General features: G+C 46.7%; 3 protein-coding genes across 4 annotated transcripts; all 3 read right to left on the minus strand.

The window, feature by feature from the left end:
- Positions 1–6,710: 6,710 nt before the first annotated feature.
- LOC117139415 (glutamate receptor ionotropic, delta-1) lies at positions 6,711–9,460 on the minus strand. Its single transcript, XM_033301692.1, has 5 exons — positions 8,999–9,460; positions 8,588–8,927; positions 8,248–8,441; positions 7,403–7,704; positions 6,711–7,349 (listed from the first exon to the last, which is right to left on the minus strand). Exons 1-5 carry the CDS (start codon positions 9,458–9,460, stop codon positions 6,737–6,739), a joined length of 1,911 nt encoding a protein of 636 aa, XP_033157583.1. The 3' UTR covers positions 6,711–6,736.
- Positions 9,461–10,351: 891 nt separating this feature from the next.
- On the minus strand, positions 10,352–10,856 carry LOC117139417. Its single transcript, XM_033301695.1, has 2 exons — positions 10,782–10,856; positions 10,352–10,690 (listed from the first exon to the last, which is right to left on the minus strand). The coding sequence occupies exons 1-2, from the start codon at positions 10,843–10,845 to the stop codon at positions 10,374–10,376; spliced, it is 381 nt and encodes a 126-aa protein (XP_033157586.1). The 5' UTR covers positions 10,846–10,856; the 3' UTR covers positions 10,352–10,373.
- A 2,298-nt stretch (positions 10,857–13,154) lies between these two features.
- On the minus strand, positions 13,155–16,210 carry LOC117139416 (phospholipase B1, membrane-associated). Of its 2 annotated transcripts, none has more exons than XM_033301694.1 (4): positions 15,983–16,210; positions 14,841–15,041; positions 13,709–14,506; positions 13,155–13,604 (listed from the first exon to the last, which is right to left on the minus strand). In XM_033301694.1, the coding sequence occupies exons 2-4, from the start codon at positions 15,027–15,029 to the stop codon at positions 13,329–13,331; spliced, it is 1,263 nt and encodes a 420-aa protein (XP_033157585.1). In that variant the 5' UTR covers positions 15,030–15,041; positions 15,983–16,210; the 3' UTR covers positions 13,155–13,328. The 2 variants fall into 2 exon arrangements, with proteins under 2 accessions (XP_033157585.1, XP_033157584.1); XM_033301693.1 differs by having other exon boundaries at positions 16,111–16,198.
- Between the last annotated feature and the right edge of the window lie 1,724 nt (positions 16,211–17,934).

The raw sequence follows: 17,934 nt of genomic DNA on the forward strand, positions 1-17,934 counted from the left end.
TAAGAAAGGTTTAATTTTAGCGTAAGATACTTTTTCACTTACTAGCATACTCACTAGCAATTTCACGATGATCTGCATTTTGAAACTGAAAGTTATTTTGAAATCTTGCTTTTTATATTAGAGCTGGATTATAGATTTATAGATAAGAGATCGATTTAATGAAACTATAAAAGTAAATGGCAATTCATTTAATATTCCTGTCTACACAATTAAATGATTATGTCAAATATTTCCAGGGAAAATATTTATTTATTTTGGTTCAATGGTTCAACATCAAAGTGCTCTTAAAACTAAAAAATATGAATGTATAAACGTTTGGTCTAAAAATTACTAGTCACTAGTCGTTAATGCGAAAGCGAAATTTCATTATTTATCTGGCATATTTATTGGGTATAAAATGAGAAAATATTTAAAAATTTTTTAAAAGTGTGGGCGTGAAATAGAGGGGCGTGTCCACAGTGTGTTTGGTATACAAATAAAAATTGGCAAGACAAACTAAACTATTTTCAAAAATGTGAGCGGTTTGTGGGCGTTAGAGTGGGCGTGGCAACATGGGTAAACAAACTGCGTTTATTACTCCAGAATCTGTATGCTCAATCTCAACGGGCAGACGGACAGGCGGACATGGATAAATCCAATCCGGCTATTGATCCTGATCAAGAATGTATATAATTTATATACTTTATAACGCTTCCTTCTGCCTGTTACATACTTTTCAACGAATCTAGTATACCCTTTTACTTCACGATGTAAACAATCAATAAAGAGCACATAAAGATTGCTTGGTAACGTAAATAAACTTTATAAATTGTAGCACGTGAAAGCTATATAATTAATGTTATCACATTTAAAATGCCTGAAAATTGAATCACCGACAAATTATACACTTAATTTTTTTTATTTCACAGTTAAATTCAAAAGCAATTCTGTAAAATGATTAAACTTATTACTAGCGTTGCTCTTTATATGCGTGAATATGTATATTCCAAATAAACAGCTATTCAAACGACCCCAATTTTTTTTTTTTTATTATTCGACTTACGGTAGGAAAATTAAAATCTTCTAAAGATACCACCTACTGTCCGTAGGTGGCATGCACGATTCATAAGCCCTATTGGAATTATGCCTACGTACTAAAACAAAAACCTCCGCGTGCTCTTCAGTCCTTACTCGCTCACCGGGACTGCCAGTCAAGGTATGACTTCGGTGAGCAGGATGTGAGGCCAGGTCGCACTCCCTGCCTTCAGTGTAGTCCATGGTGGCTCCTCCTTCCACCCTTTAGTTGATTATTACGACGAGCCGGGAACTCTGGGGTAGAATTCTTCGCCCGCCGTCACCCAGGGCGCCAGTTTGGGCTTAGACATCCGCTCTGTTGGCCATCTCGTCTGATCGGACACGCTTCATCATATTAATGATGAGGCTGTGTCCCAGCTCCCAAGCCTCGCTGTTCGCCAGCATAGCCGCGAACAAGCCACTAGGGCTGAACGGGGTACCTGACAGCGTCTTTAGCTGCTCCCTCTCCGCCGTGAACCTGGAGCAGTGCATTAGCACATGTTCTGCTGTTTCCTCACCGTCGACGCAGAACATGCATCGAGCTGACTCTACGTGACGGAACCGGAGTAGGTAGGCCCGGAAGCAGCCATGGTCCGTAAGAAACTGGGTTAGGTGGTAGTCCAAGCGTTTGTGCTGGCACTCTGCCCAAACCGTCAACTCAGGGATGAGCTGATGAGTCCACCTCCCCCGTCGCGAAGTTTGCCATCTGCTCTGCCATTCACCTGTTAGCCACTCGTGTGCCTCTTGCTTGGAAGCGCCACTTCGCATTAGGCTGAGAGCCTTGATCTCCAGATCAATTGGCGGCAGGCCTGCCAGGGCTAGCGCCGCGTCCTCGGATATGGTCCTGAAACCTCGAATGAGCCTGAGGGCCATTGACCGTAGCACCGAACGAGCTCCTTTCAGGTATGAGCCCCTGCTAGTGGCATTGCTCCAGATTGGTGCAGCGTATAACAGAGAAGCCTTTGCTACTGAAACCAGCAGTTTCCTGGCCGGGTGTCTTGGGCCTCCGACGTTGGGCATAAGCCTAGCCAACGAAGAGGCTGTGACTGCTGCCTTCTTGCTGGCGTAGCTTGCGTGGTCCTTGAACGATAGTCTGCGATCTATCATTACCCCCAGGTACTTTAGGGACTCTTGAGAGGTCACCTGTGTGCCATTGACGGAGACCAGCATGTTCTCCACCTTTTTTCTGCTGCTGAGAAGGACTGCTTCGGTCTTGTGAGCCGCTATTGCTAGCCCGGCTTTCTCGAGCCACAGGATGGCAGCACCGATCGTAGAGTTGCATTTGTCCTCCAACCCTGCGATTGTTTTAGAGACAGCTGTGATTGCCACATCGTCAGCAAAACAGTGCAGCTCTACTCCTACGGGCCTGTTGATGCCCAAGATCCCATCGTACATAATGTTCCATAGGATTGGACCAAGTACCGATCCTTGGGGAACACCTGCCGAAACTCGGTATCTTTTTGGGCCATCTTCAGTATCGTACCATAGGACCCGGTCCCTAAAGTAGCTGCCAACGACTATCCTTAGGTACTCCGGGATCCCCATGCGGTTCATGGCTGCGAGTATTACGGGCCATCTGGCGGTGTTAAATGCGTTCCTTACGTCCAGAGTCACTATAGCGCAGTATTCCTTCCTGCCCCCTAACCATCTATCACCAGATAGAGCGGTCTTGGCGATGTTACTAACGGCCGAAAGAGCGTCCAGTGTGCTCTTTCCTTTCCGGAAGCCATATTGATGGCTTCCCAGGCCGTTGGTGCTCTCGGTGACTGCCTCTATTCTAGTATACAGGATACGTTCGAATAGTTTTCCTACTATATCTAGTAGGCATAGAGGGCGGTAGCTGTTTGCAGCATGTGCTGGTCCCTTGCCTTTCGGCAACAGGACTAGCTTCTGGCTTTTCCACCTTGTTGGGAAGATTCCGTCCAGAAGGCATTGCTGGAAGGTGGCCCTGAAGATTTCAGGTCTACCCAGCGCCACTGCTTTTATAACAGCTCCAGGAATACCGTCTAGTCCAGGGGCTTTGTTCGGTTTGATGCGCTTGGCTGCCTCGACGACTTCAAGTTCTGTGACGCACTGGAAATCTGGGGCAGGGGCTGCCTCTGTTGGCCTCCATAGAGTGGTTTGCTTTGGGAATAGCTCGCCTACTATGTTAGCCAGGACCCCCGGGTCGGATGGGGTTGCCGCTCTCCTCCTTAGCTTGTTGGTAACGAGTTTGTAGGCGAGGCCCCAGGTATCGCTGTCTACGCCATCCTGCAGCTCCTTAAACGACCGCGCTTTGGCAGCCGCGATGCCGTGCTTGAACTCTAGGCGTTTCCTTCTGAAAGCCTCTAAGAGTTCCGCGTGGTGGGTACTGCCTCTGGCACGTTGCGCCGTTCTCCTAGCCCTGAGGCAATCAGACCTTAGTTGGCTTAGGGAGGCACTCCACCAGTAAACGGGTGGTTTGCGCTGTGCCTTATTTTTCCTAGGCATGGTTGCGTCGCAGATTCCTTCGAGCATAAACATGAGGCCTGCCGCCATACTCTCTGCGTCCCCATTTGGGATTTCCAGGGAATTGATCTGATAGGCCAGCATGGCCTCATCGATCTTCCTGGTGTCCCATGCTTTCCCGGCTGTTCTGCTCTGCCGTCTCCTGGGCATGCCCTCCGGGGAGAGACTGAAAGAGATCAGGGCGTGGTCGCTCAGCGTCATGACGTCATGGACCATCCAGTTGTTGATGTCCACTAGCCCTCTGCTGACAAAGGTAACGTCAATAAAGGACGTGCCCCTATCGTTGTTGAACGTCGGCTTCCGCCCGTCGTTCAGCAGTATAAGGTCCAGCATGCCCATGGCGTCAATCACAGCTCGGCCTCTGGCGTTGGATGTCCTGCTGCCCCATTCCACTGCCCAGGCATTAAAGTCGCCGGCAACGACCTTCGGGCTTCGCCCTCTCGCATGGACCACGAGCGCTTCCAGAAACTCCTCGAACTGATCGGGGGTGTCGCTCGGCGGAGCGTAGCAGCTGTACATGTGCACGTGATTTAGCTTCGCATAAGCGATACCCCGCATAGGTAAAGCAGCCAGTTCCTGGACGTGGAGAGAGCTGCAGCATTTGATAGCTGCTTTACCTGTCTCGTCAAGAATCATGGGTGATTCTCCACTACCAGAGACGTAGGGTTCGCTTAGGAGCATGATGTCTACATTGCGCTCAGCCGCAGTCTGGGCCAGAAGGCTCTGAGCTGCTGCGCAATGATTGACATTGAGCTGTACTACTCTAATATGGCCGTGCATTGAGGTGGCTCTTGGCTTCTCTTAGGGTCGCTTTGTAGGTCGGGCACGCAAAGCTACCCGTCTGGTGGTTTCTGTCCACCTCGCTGCTACAGATCAGGCATTTTGGTGCTGCAACGCACCCCTTTGCCTTGTGCCCACGCTCACCGCATCTAAGACAGCAGTCTGCCCTGTCGGTGTCCTTGCAGTTTACTGATCGATGTCCATAGCCCAAACACCTGTAGCATCTCGTTGGTCGGACGTCCTGGGTGAAACGACATCTTGACCATCCAACGATTATGGTTCCTTGTTTAAGGACTGGTATCGCCACATTCGCGTTCAGCAGCACTGAGGCTATCTGCGTGCCATCCCGCATTCTGCGAAGGCCCCTGATATCTTCAGGGTTTATCTGCAGACCCTGGAATTGGGCGACCATGCAGCTGTGGAGCTCATCTGCTGTCGTAGCCTCGTCCAAACCGCTGCAGGATAGAGCTATTTTTTGCGCTCCCGTGCGCACAGAGGCCAAGTCATTGAGCGCCGCTTCCAGGTCGCTCTTAAACTTGGGAACGCTTTCCGAAGCTTTCCCCTCTACCTCAAGCAACAGCTCACCTTTCTGCGTTCTCCGGATTTTACGTACGTGGCTGCCCAGTTCGCTAAGGCTCGGGTCCGATCTTAGCTTCCGGAGCATCTCTGCGTACGAAGCCTCTCCTGTCTTTTTTACAATGAGAGCCTCCGGTTTTTTACGCAGGCGCGTAGGCTTCACCTTGGTCCACTCTGCACCCGTGCTAGCATTCTTGGCGACAGATGCGTAGCTGCCTGGCTTGGACTCGTTAGTTCTGGATGGCGCCTTTTCTTCACCGTTGCCACCCAACGTAGGGTTGCTCGGCTTGGGCGCCTGGGCGTTTGGCACTAGCACCTTGGGTACCTGCGCCTTTTTAGAAACCTTTTTCGAAGGCTTTTGTACTTCAGTCTGGGTAGCACTGCTCTTCAAGCGGTGCTCGCTAGACGTACCTTCGTACAGCTCTAACGCCCTGGTGTTAAGGGCTGAGAGTTCGGACGCTATGCCCTTTGTCTCTCGTGTCACGTGCCGTTGGGTCTCGAAAGCGGATAGCAGGATGTTTATCTTGCCATTCATCCTGGTGAGAATGCCCCTCAGGTCCTCGTTCTGGAGAGCCGTGGTTAGGTCCGATGACCGATGAGGGGAACCAGCTGGGGACTTCCCTCCCGTCTTTTGCGATGGCACGGCGATGTGGTCCATCGACTTCTGACTTGTCGCGGTCGTAGATGCTGTAGGAGCCAAGTTCTCCACCTCTACAGCATCGCTGCAGTCGCTAGGCAGCGGCGGCTGGGAGCCTGCATGCTCGCCCCTCGCCACCGACGGGACTGGGATTCCGTCACCATGGGACGGGTTACCGACTCCTCTGGTGGGTGATCTCGAAAGTCGGGAGCTCCTCCTGAACGGGTCGTTGCGATCAGGGGGACTGCCCCCCACTGAGCTGTCCATCAACTGGGGGATGGCCTAAGGTTACCTAGGCGAAGCACCAGCCTTAGAAAGGGGTTCCCACGTAGGCCACGGATTTCCCCCTGGCTTTTACTGCTGGAGGTTTATACCGCCTCGTCTCGGACACCAGAGCCTCTGCTTAGGCACCAGAACGGTGAGAGGATGATTTTCGGTCTGTCCGCGACCTTTGTGCCTTTTCCCCTTTCTTAACGACTTGTGCGCTCCCAGTAACCAGTTACAAAATTCAATTAAATTAAATTTCAACGGTTTAATTTTGAATTTAATTTTGAATTTCGCGCCCTACTGTCGCAACACAACACTGATCGCACGGTTGATCTGGCAACGCCGCCCTCTCCAGATCACCCGTTGCGCCGAGTTGGCAGCGCTATCAGCTGTTTTATCAGCTGCAACAAACAAACGCCAGTCAATAACCAAATTTACCCATTTACCTGAAACAGGCGCGCAACTAACTCGCGGGATTGCAGCGCAACGTTGTGGCGCGGCTCCACCGTGTTGTTCTGTCACTTTGCCGCACTCACCGGCCGACACAACTTCAACAATTTCGAATTTTTCGCGCAGCGTTACTTTAAGACGTCCGTCTTCACGGCGATGTAGACTTGGTCTCCAAACGACCCCAATTGAAAGTAGTCAAATGTTACTTTTAAGTGCACTTTATTTAAACGCTTTCCTTATTGGATGTCTACGTCTCGAGTGCTGTGGTCACAGGTGTAGATTGCACGTGAATATAAGGAGTGATGGGAAGAATCTAATTTATATCGAAACATCCAATCAAAGGCAAGATCTTTTTAAAGTGATTTTTGAAGTTTGAGTTATATCTCAGATACATTACTGCTGTAAGATACAAACTCTTAGAATACACATTATGCAGAAGGTATTCCAATTAGTCCTCATAAATTCCCATCACTCACTTGCTAATATCTACTCGGTGTAGCTGAATTGAAAGAGGGCCGCCGAGGGCGATCTAACCGGGACGAGTTGGCTCTGACCATTTGGATTGCGGAATACCATGTAGTCGCGTCCGTTGATCAGGCGCCGCACACCGCCCTCAGAATCGCCGCCCAGGAGGACACCATTGCCAAGGGCGATTCCGTTTGCGAGGGGACGTCGCCAGCGATTCAGTGGATCTACGTGACTGCCGCCCTTGAAGATGCTCTGGTACGGCGGCGGAGGAGTGACATTTTGGCCGTGGGTGGAGGCGCCCAGGAGTTGCCCGTGTCCACTGTTCAATCGCCTCCAGCCACGCAGCCAGCGGGATGGAGCCACCGACTGGCCATTGGGCGTTCGTCCGATTCCGTGGCGCGCCCACTTGTTCGCCTCCTGGCGACTATTGACGTACCGGAACACCAGCTCCGTGCTAAAGACTGCCAGTGCGGTGGCAAAGCCGGCCAGCATGATGTAGTAAGTCATCATCAGGTCGCCGTTTCTCAGCTGTCGCTCCGTTCCGCCGAGGTCCTGCGGACAGATCTCTGCACTCGGCAGATTCCTCTTAGACAGGTGCTTAACGATACCCGATTCCACCAGGTGTAGCAGCCTGCAAGGTGTGAAATGGCATTATACGTATGGTTAAGGCATCAGCTCACCCACTCCGGGTCAAATAATTGGCTCAAATTCGAGCCGATTGGATAGGCAAAGGTCCTCTTCTTCTTCAGGAACGGCTCCTTGGCCATGGCAAACGGGCAGTGGACCTTCTCGTCGCTAAAGCTCACGGTTTTGCGGTACAGATAGTCCCTGTACAACATTATGTTTATCGCCGGCCGATCCCTCACAAAAACATAGCCATTCTTTTCCACGTAGTTCTGCAGATTGTAGGTGTCGTTGGTCTCGTCCGAGAATACGGCGTAGTTGTTCTGGATCATTCGGTTTAGCATGGACAAGGATTCATTGGTCTGAACGATAAACGGCAATGGATAAATATATACAATTTTAAATAAATGTTAGAAATCTAATTTAAGATTTAAATTTAGATTAAGGGTTGCATATTACACACTTTCACCCAGAGAAAACCCCGTTCTCAACGATCTCAAAATCTAGCCAAGATCGAATCATGCTCAGATACTCATACTCTTACTCAGATCGAGATCGAACCATTCTCAGATTGCAAATGACTTTTCTCTCAATTGGCTCTCTCTCTCTCGTTTTTTCAGCTCTCTTTCACAATCTTAAACCTGATACAGCTTCCCTTTAAAAATATCAACTTTGAGATCGTTTGCATCTCGAAATCAAGAAGTTTTCTTCTCATGAGAATGATTATCTATGGAAAGCTTGGAAAAATAGCTAGTACAACCCTATCAGCTATCCCATATTATGTGTGAAATTAAGCAAAAAATGTCTGCATTAAGGATCCAGAACTATTGCACCACTAAAAATCAATATTTTCATGGTCTTCCCATGCCTTTCCGCTCCTCCGTATCCCACGGGATCCCACTCACCGTCCGAATGGCGTACTCCACTCCACCGCCCCGCATGGAAACGAAGTGCTTGTTCTTCGTCAGGATATCGTTGACCGTGTTGTACGGCAGCGTGAACTTGGAGAGGGTCAGGAAGGCGGTCAGGTTGGCCGTGTAGAAGGACGTCAGTATCGTGATGAAAATCCACCAGGTGGCAAAGAGCAGCCGGGTCGAGTCTGCAATGGTTTTCAATGGGCTTAATGAAACGACAAACTGCCGGGGTTCCCGGTCCCCGATGGCTTGGCATGCAATCAGTGGGCCATTAGCGCCCGCCGATGGCTATCTTAACCGCTCGATTGCACTTTAACCTAATTGCGCCCACCTGCGATGGGCGACAGGGTGCTGCCCTGCTTCATCAGCGCCCCGTAGACGAACCAGGCGCAGTGGCCCAGGGAGTAGGGCGTCTGCTGGCCATCGCCGGTTAGCCGATTGCGCAGAATGATCAGCAAGTAGATGATCGGCCCCACGGCCAGCAGAGAGACGAGGATCAGGATCCACACCCAGAACTCGAAGGGCGCAAGAAGTCCGGACCCACTAGCCGACTCCCGGGGACGCTGCATCACCATTATCCACTCGCCCTCGTCCAGCGTCGTGGTGGAGTAGTAGACGAAGCTGCGCTGGTCAGAGAGCGAGGGTATGAAGGCAGCCGCCAAGTCCACCGTCTGTTGGGCATCGATATAAGATATAATCCGACTATAGAGTATTCAAGTTCAATCTCCGACAGACTACTTACACTGCTGTTTACCATCTCGATGAGGCTGCGATCGAAGTCGTTCGGCGAGCCGATGATGTTGTCCTGGGGCACGACCACCTCATAGGTGAAGTTGAACTTCTTCTTGAGGAAGTCGATGATCTGAAAGGAGACTCCATGCCCGACGCGAGTGCCGTTCTCCAGGACCTCGGTGTAGCTGAGCGGATAGTCCTCCAGGGTGGCGATGCGCAGGTGCTTGCCCCCGATCCAATCGAGCATCTCGCGCAGCTTTGGCTTCTTCCTGTTAATGGCCTCCAGCGTTTCCACGGGGGCATCCGGATCGAATACGGCATCCGAATCCTCCACATCGATGGGCAGCTCGGTGACCGGGGAATAAGTGCCATTTTCGCCCAGCTGTATTAGATTCGTCGGCGGGGAATCGTTCAGCGGGGGGCAGGCGACACAGAGGGCAGCGGCCACCAGCAGCTCGATGCCAGTGGCCATCGATGCGAGTGCCTACTGTACTATTTGGGGTTTTGCAACTCTAATAATTTCACTTTTTGCGCTTCCTGGACATTCCGCTGTTGCGTTCCCCACAACGCCGCGTGCCTCACTGAAACGGAAAGTGGTAACTTTGAATTACATTTGTCCCGCCTCGGCCATTCGGATTGCTTTGTAAATATGGTCCCTGTACGCTTGGCCACCCCGCAAATACAATTAACAATAATGACAAGTGCAAACATGACAGTGGGTCATGGAACGTGCGGCTCCTTTGGGGGGCCACAACTTCCACCCCAACCTCGGTGAGTGGAATGCAGATTCGAGGCATTGATTGGACGCCATGCCGGGTTGGAAGCCAGGTGGTGACCATTCCCAGGGGTCTGGCTAATAAGCTGGGCAACAGCTTAAGAAAATATATGTAAATATATGTCCTATATATGTTATGTATCTAGTTCAAGTCCAGCTAAAATGGGTTATGCCTGGATTGCGTCGTCATTGCCGAACCAATTTCACCTTTCAAGAGCATGAAGGCTTCTCCGGATACTTGAGTTCCCCAATTACGGCCCAGAATTGATTTTCCTATTAGCTAACTAAGCCGCAGAGTCATCGGTAAACAAATTAGTTATTTTTTAGTTTGTTTAATGACTATGCAATTATAATTTATAGGTTTGTCTTTTGGTAACAAGCTGCGTTCTCAATACTTCACTTACCTTACTCTAGTTATCCATTTATATGGATTCTCTTCAGATTTTGAATGCATCTACATATATGCTATAAAATGCTATATTCAAGATGAAATTAGAAAGAAGTTTGTTTCAAGTTTGTTTGATTCTTATGTGTTTCTTTTTTCTTTATTTGTCATGTGCGCATGTGTAAAGTATCTGCAATCGTGGTCAATTAGGTACATTAGACTGGGTCAACCGAAGCGAGAATTGGTGTCCAAGAGTTCGCCGCTGGCCAATGCATTTTGGCTGCACTTGCAATCCTCGCCGTCCACTCGTCCTTTGCCAGAAGTCAGGATGCGCATGCCCTCGGCGAACTTGGGGAATCCGGACATCGTCTCCTTCAGCGTGGTCATCATCACCGGCAGGTACATGAAGAAGTCCTTGAAGTGGCCCACCACCGTGTGATAGTCCACAGGTCGTCCACTGACCGAATTCTGAATGTTCCCATCGTTTTCAATATCGTTTCCGGTGGAAGATGCGAAGGGCAGGGCAAAGCAGAGCTGTGAAACTGTGATCAAAAGGTTTTATTTTCAATTTAACTAAATATCTTATATATTTCAAACACTTCGTTGCCCTAATGGCGTACAAGTGGACCTTACCCAACAAGAAAACTGTTGCCACTGCCTGCAGTTGGAACTGGAATCGCTGGTTGTCGTCTCCCATGGCTAGAAATTTGCGCAAATGTGCAACTCGGGCCAAAATGCATCGGAATATATATTATTCAGAGTGCGAGGTAAGCAGAAAAGTTCGAGAACTCTTCATCGACGCTTTTCTTATTTCCCTGCTATGGTCATTCGCTTCATTACCGAAATACCTGAAACGACTGCGCTTGGTCTTTTCACTATATAATGCCAAAGACCTTAGGAAACTAAAAGAAAATCTCTTATTTCAAAGAAAAATATTCATAGTCATATGATATCAAAATAATATTATACGATATATCATTTGAAGCCGAAAAACTTGCTGATTAGAAAAGAACTCTCTTTTATGTTAGTCTTCATACCTTGCAAATAAAGTTTGAGTGATCCATTTATACGGATCCACTTCCTCGCAAAATAGATATACCCTTCTAGTGCGGGGTGTTATATTCATTATTTATTCACCATTCGTATTGTACGATAACTATCGTGTTTTAAGAGTGCTGGATTTTACCTCAAGATGTCGCTACGATGGGCGCCAAGCAAATAAGTTTGAATTTATTGGCTATATAAAGTCGTCTCGAAAACAGGTATTTGTACTTTGGCACCTTCTCTACATATGCAGTCTGAAACTAATAATTATTTATTGATTGATACTTGGATTGGTAAACAGTGTTCGGTTTCCATTCCAGAGATCCCATCCCAGATCGAAGATCGTTGGGTATGAGCATTCAATCAAGTGGTTAACCAGGCATCGCATTTAATATATGTTATATAAAATGCAATGAAAACTACATTTACAGGGTATATCGTGTTGATTCTACATCTTCATTTGCCACATTGTTGTTACTTAACTTTGCCTAACAATAAAATGTACCATTTTTTGTGTAGTTAATGGACATCAATTAAATTGTTTGAAATTATTAAGTGAATTTTATATGATTTTTACATTTAGTGATTCACGTTTTTACAATAGTTGTGTCATTTTAAGCATTTATGTATTTACTTACACATCCAATTTTGTAAAAGACCTCATGTATCAGTTGTAATTTTGTAAAATATTTGAGTGGTTTTGAAAGCATATGCAAAACTAGCAATCAGCATTGGCGAAACTTTTTCATGTAAATTGATTGAATGGGATATAGTAAATATCTAGAGAAACTGGTCGACCATGCCTCGCATGCCTATGCGACTATATACTTACATATAGTATGTTCAAGACCCAAGTCGGAACCCAAAAATGTGCTGACCGATATGCGGGGAATGGGGCTCAAGTTCAAAGTCAATGCCGATGCCCCGGCTTTGAAATGCTGCAAGCCGCAAAAAGCTGGCTCTCGAAGTAAATGCGCTAATAGTTGTGTATATTTTTGTATTTGTTTACTCAAACTTTGTTGCTACTTTTTGGCACCAGGCGGCGAAACCGTTGGCGGCGAAGTGAGGGGGCTGGGCGGGGATCATTGGCCCACTCGAAAACACGTACAACACGGCGGCAATTCGCTGTTTATGCCCGGCCACCGAATTAAGCCACAATTATGATCCGGCTTTATTGATGTTCGCTGGTGCGTGCGCCTCGTTGCCTGGGAAGAGTAAAATAAAAAATATTAATTGTAACAGGTTTTATGACGCGCCCATCAACGGTTGGCCGCCAGTCGTGTCGTGTGTCATCCACAGTTCCACAGCTCCACAGCTTATCGCTTATCACGGGATGATTTGCAAGTTTATAACGAGATGGGAGATGTTTTAATAAATACACATACAACTGGCTTATGGCCGGCACTTTATGGGCCATTCATTTTCTTTAACATCCATCGCACAGGTGAGCAATTCACCACCATGTTGGCAGCACGAAAGAAACAATTTGTTAGGGCGATTATAATAACAGGCCACACACATAATAAGCGTTACTATTATTTGGGTCTCACTTTCACGGACTCATTGGGTTTATGGCATTATTAGGAGGTGGGATACCACTTGATACACTACACATCTCTCGGTCATCAAAATGAACGGTGGGCGTGTTAAGCGAACTTTTAGATATGTAAAGGTGAGAAAAGTTATTCGTTTGAAAATGGTATATTTCCAAGATACTAAGATACTAAGATCGGAAATATCTGATCCCTAGCAATCTTATTTCTCGTTGTGTTACAACTTTTCCAATCCGAGCTGATATTATGTTTCTGGCTTGGCTTAGCATATAAATAGGTAATCATGGTCTCATTATTATGGATCACTTGTACTTCCATAGAAGTTTTCCATACCCCGCCAACAGAAATCCACGTGCCCACCGCTTCTATGCTAGTGATATGGAAATTCGCCATGCAAAATTCACTCACGTAGTTCAAGAATATCATTTTATTTGACTTTCTGATTCTCGTCGATGTTATGTATTTACACTTGGCGTACGGCTAATTAGGACTACAAATACACAGGCAAGCTAGCGAAGAAGACTTAGGTGCGATATCACAGGGAGTAATTCACGGAGGAGAACGGGCCCCACTATTTTTTGGATTAGATCACGAACTCCGGACGACTGTTCTCCCGGGTGATCAGGAACGGGCGCAGATCGCTGGGACAGCGGAAGGTCTCGAACAGATGGGTGGCGAATCCACTCTTCTCCCCGGGCAGCTCCAGCATATTGTTCCATATGGAGTTGGCCGCCGCCGCATGTCCTCGCTGGCTGAGATGGAAGCAGTCCTCCGAGAAGAACCGGGTATCCGTCTGCCCGGAGCGAGTGCGTGGGAAGTCCTGGAACTGCGAGAAGGGCTGCACATTTATCGTAAATGTCTGAAAAAATAGATTAATTGGAAAAATATTAAAATTAAATTCAAATATTAAGCAATTGCTACCACACTTAAATTTGTAACATTCCGACCAGAAGTTAAGCTCACCTCGGTGTTGAACTCCTCCCTGTTGGCAATCTCAAAGTCCTTGGCTATCCAGCGCTTCATGATGCCCTCCAGATAGTCCAGCTGGCCCTTGCCCTTGCCCATCAGACAGGGACACTCGAAGCGCAGTGTACTGTAGCAGATAGGCGGCAGACCAGTGAGGTTGGTCAGGAAGCGGAGATTGGGAGCAGGCACTATGTTGAGCATGAGGCGAGGCACATTGTCCCGGAGGTAGCGATAGGTCTTCAGCATATTGCGCTCGTGCCAGTCGACGGTCTTCTCCGGTTCCGGATAGTAGCAGATGTCCGTGCAGAAGTCGTTGTTGCCAATGAAGAGGGTGACCAGCTTCCAGTCGGAGGTCATGTTCACCCTCGGATCGCGTTGCATGCGCCGAACCAGAACCTTGGCCATGTACGGCATATCCCTGGACATGGCGGCCAGTTCGGCGACATCGAAGCGCGAGGAGCGGTCCGTTGAGATGCCGTCCTTGATCGCGTAGCCGTACAGGTTGGGATTGAACTCCTTCAGGATGTTTGGCAACGTCAAGTACTTCCTCCAGTCGTACTGCCCACCAATGGACCACACCACGCCCCTGTTCTCCACGGTCACATGCAGTAAGTTCGTGGCAAAGATGCCATTACCGGCGGTCAGCGAGTCGCCCATTGCTCCGATCACATCGATGTCTCCGGGTCGCAAGCGATGCACACTGGTGGGTCGCTCCGGGCTCCTCTTTCCGGGTCCGTGGTCCGCATCGCAGAACTCCAGCAGGGCACGAGTTCGTGGGTTTGACTTTTGTGTTTTCTGTCGGCAATCGAAATGGAAATCCCAAATTAAGTATTTTTGAATATTTATATTCTTCAAAGCAGAAGAAGAAACAGTTTGTTGGATCTCAATCCGTAAGAAACAGCAATACTCGTTTACATGAAATGTAAGTTTATTATTTTTTATATTTAAAAAAAAAAACGTATGTGTATAAATTTGTACATTTTGTGGGGCATTTTTTCGAGCTAAAGTGCCGTCGGTCAATTAAAGTGAAATAACAGTACACTGACCGCATTTCCATAAGTAAATTCTGATCGGAAAGTTTTGGAACCAAATCCGGATCAATGGTTGCATTATTGTCTGCTGGACTTACCCCTGCGATTTGCACGCGCTGCACGTTTTGTGGATCGTCGCCAGATCGACCGGTAAAGGCCAGGCCCAGAAGACGCAGCGGTCTGTAGACGTTCTTCAGAGCCACGTCCAGTGACGTGCGCTGTGACGTCACCTGGCCGAAAGCGAGCAGGAAGAGCAGGCCAAAGCAAATTAAGCGACTCGATGACATCTCGAAAGACAGCTGTGGCGAGGGAGATAAGATAAAAAGCCGTGTAAGTCTCGACCAGGTCTGTAAAAACGAACCCCACTCCACGCCGCACACTTTCGGTTTCGCTGGTGACGTGCTCAACTTTGAACCAGTTCCCCAAACTTGGCCAAGAAATTACACAGAAGCCGCACTCGGGCCCCTTCAGTTTGTTCACCTTTGGCTGTTTTTGGCTTTTGTTTTGGCATCGGCGGCTTGAAGCCGACTAATTTTAACATTTCGGCATTTAATAATATTGCCCACGTTATGCTAATTGATTGCTATGGTACAAAATATGTGGTGGAGCCATAGATAAAGCGAAATGACTAATCAATTTGGTAAGGTGAGAAGAGAAGAGTATTTTGATGAAATACCTAGATACTAATATCAATTAAGATTCCATAATATTATGTATAAATACATGCATCTTACATAATCCGACTAAAGATAGCTAATCTTAAGTTTTTAAGTCACGTATTACTTTACTTAATTTTAAGTGCTCAAAAAACAAGAGGAACCCATTCTGTTTAATTGCCATTAAAAGTTATTCCACAAGTTTCATTATTTATTACTGCTCTTTATGAAGATTTAAGTCAACACTATATTTTATGCATTCAACTCTTAAGACGTTCATTAAATTTGCAAAAAATATAAAACGTTCAGTTCACAAACTAGCCGAAAATGGCCAAAATTATCCAAATTATACTGGACTGCAGGCGGAAGTGTCTAGGAAGGGGGAAACCGAGTCAGAGCTACATAAGACATCTAGAGAGCGTGCCAAATCCAGTTGTGATAAAGATTGATTTAAATTTCGATTTCGTTTGGCTAAGCGAATTTGCTTCCTTTCAGCCCCACACGAAACAAAAGACTTAGGAAGCGAACGCGCAAATATAGAACAACGCGAAACCAAATACTCGTATGATACCCTCTTATCATACCTCTTATCTTATGCAAGCACGATTAATTATCCGCAGACGGATTTTCGAACTTGATATATTTCACTTGACTTATTTTTGGCGTAGTAAATCTTGCAACTCTTATGCTCACACTCGAATTGCACAATTACTTGAGATGCGATGGGCACCGCGAGTCCCGATCGAATATTCCAGGCCAAAAGCGCGATGAGCGTCCGGCTCCGTCGATGGCTTAGAACGAACTGCTGGGTAGAATTTCTGATTATGCTGATTTTATACGGAGTCCCAGCGGGCAGCGCTCGTCGGTGACTACGCATAGAATAAAATGGAATACCACTAAAAACAAAACCACAATCATCGCATGTGCGGGACTGGCGAAACAGAACAAAAGTAGAAAAATATATGGCCATATATATCGGCTGTCTGAGACTCAGATTCAGACTCACATTCACATACACATACCGGTTGAAGCCGCGACTGCGAAGCGCTAAATGTGATGTTCACTTTCGTTGGGCCGATAAAAATAGTCCGCCGTCCAGATGGGCTGCCATTACACCTGTCATGCGTGGCTATTGCGATCACGATCGCGATTCTAACCAGCCCAGTCATCGTGCCTTGCGGTCCCTGGTCTGGGATGAAATCGGACATTGGTTTTATAAATAGAAGAGCTCAGACTTTGGTCCAGACGATATGCCCGTTTATAGCCGCTAATTGGCCGATGGGGATTTTAATGGCTGGGAATGCCATAAAAGAGCCAGAGATAAATGTACATTTGCATCGGCTCGGGAACAAGATGATGATCGTTTCCGATTTGGCCAAACTCACGAATAACACTTCCTATACAAGTAATCGAGACCCTGTGCCTGCCTGCCTGCCTAGTGCAATTGACTAACCTTGTGCCGATACAATCATAACGGCCAGAAGCAATTAAGCCAGACACCGAATCCGGAGAAGAAGCGACAGCAACTTGTTATAAATCAACGAGCCCAATCGACACGGAGGAACCGTCAAAGCTCGGCAACACACAGCCACATCGAGTCGAGTTGGATTTGGCTGATTTATGACGTAGGCAGACAGGCCGAAGATTACTCATGTATGTGTGGCATGCTAGATGTCACTTTGGAGGATGATCCAATCCGATCCGATCCGATCCACTATCCATACAAGTGCCGACACTAATGCTAAAAGTGCTTTGGGCCTGATATCACTCAATTTGGGGGAGTTCAAGTTGTGTGAAAGAGTCAGGTTATCAATCATTTTGTTTAATAGTATATGGACTCACACTACTTTAAATAAATATCACAACATTTTTACTGGCATCTTATTCGAATGGTAATAAATAAAATTGAACAAACGAAATAAGATCCTGCAGGATGATTGTCTGAATCATTCAAAGACTTAAGGAGGAAAATATATTGGTTGATTCTGGCCCTTTTCCCTTATTTAGATTGTTGTAATAATGGGATAATTTTGTTGTCCTTTTTTTTTTAATGAAAATAAATTTAATTGTTCATATACTCCCGTCAAAATCTGCGTAAAGATTCTTCTATTTATTCAAGAAAATAAGTAAACGCTCTTATTAAATGCAAAAATAAAGTTTAATTATTATTATTAAATATATTTATCGATTTATTGTTGTTATTCTAAAGCTGCAAAATAGAAACTTTTCTGCCCCGCAACAGAAAACAAAAATGTAAGTAATCACAAGTACATTATTAAGTTGTTAATTAAGTTAATAAGCTAGTAAACAGACAAAATGTTGTAAGTATTACCGCAAATCAAAATATATTCAAAATCGTGTGGGAAAACGTTGAATATTAGAGGAAACACGAAATGCAATACTCTTAAGTTTTGATATTTATCATAATTAATTTAAATTGAATAAAATAAAACAAACGCAAAGTTTGCGACAATTTCAAATTAAGCGGGAAAGTGGTGAGTTTTGCAGTATTTTTTTTTGGAGCTCGTGCGGACTT

Source organism: Drosophila mauritiana, chromosome 3L, assembly GCF_004382145.1.
Source record: "Drosophila mauritiana strain mau12 chromosome 3L, ASM438214v1, whole genome shotgun sequence".
Taxonomy (NCBI): domain Eukaryota; kingdom Metazoa; phylum Arthropoda; class Insecta; order Diptera; family Drosophilidae; genus Drosophila; species Drosophila mauritiana.

Coding starts and splice junctions, on each gene's coding strand:
- LOC117139415 (XM_033301692.1), bottom strand. CDS start 9,460: ATGGCCACTGGCATCGAGCTGCTGGTGGCCGCTGCCCTCTGTGTCGCC. Junction 7,705..8,247: donor TGGAGTACGCCATTCGGACG/GTGAGTGGGATC, acceptor TTTATCGTTCAG/ACCAATGAATCCTTGTCCAT. Junction 7,350..7,402: donor AGCCAATTATTTGACCCGGA/GTGGGTGAGCTG, acceptor CACACCTTGCAG/GCTGCTACACCTGGTGGAAT.
- LOC117139417 (XM_033301695.1), bottom strand. CDS start 10,845: ATGGGAGACGACAACCAGCGATTCCAGTTCCAACTGCAGGCAGTGGCA. Junction 10,691..10,781: donor GGCAACAGTTTTCTTGTTGG/GTAAGGTCCACT, acceptor TTTTGATCACAG/TTTCACAGCTCTGCTTTGCC.
- LOC117139416 (XM_033301694.1), bottom strand. CDS start 15,029: ATGTCATCGAGTCGCTTAATTTGCTTTGGCCTGCTCTTCCTGCTCGCT. Junction 14,507..14,840: donor AGCGCGTGCAAATCGCAGGG/GTAAGTCCAGCA, acceptor GATTGCCGACAG/AAAACACAAAAGTCAAACCC. Junction 13,605..13,708: donor GGGAGGAGTTCAACACCGAG/GTGAGCTTAACT, acceptor CTATTTTTTCAG/ACATTTACGATAAATGTGCA.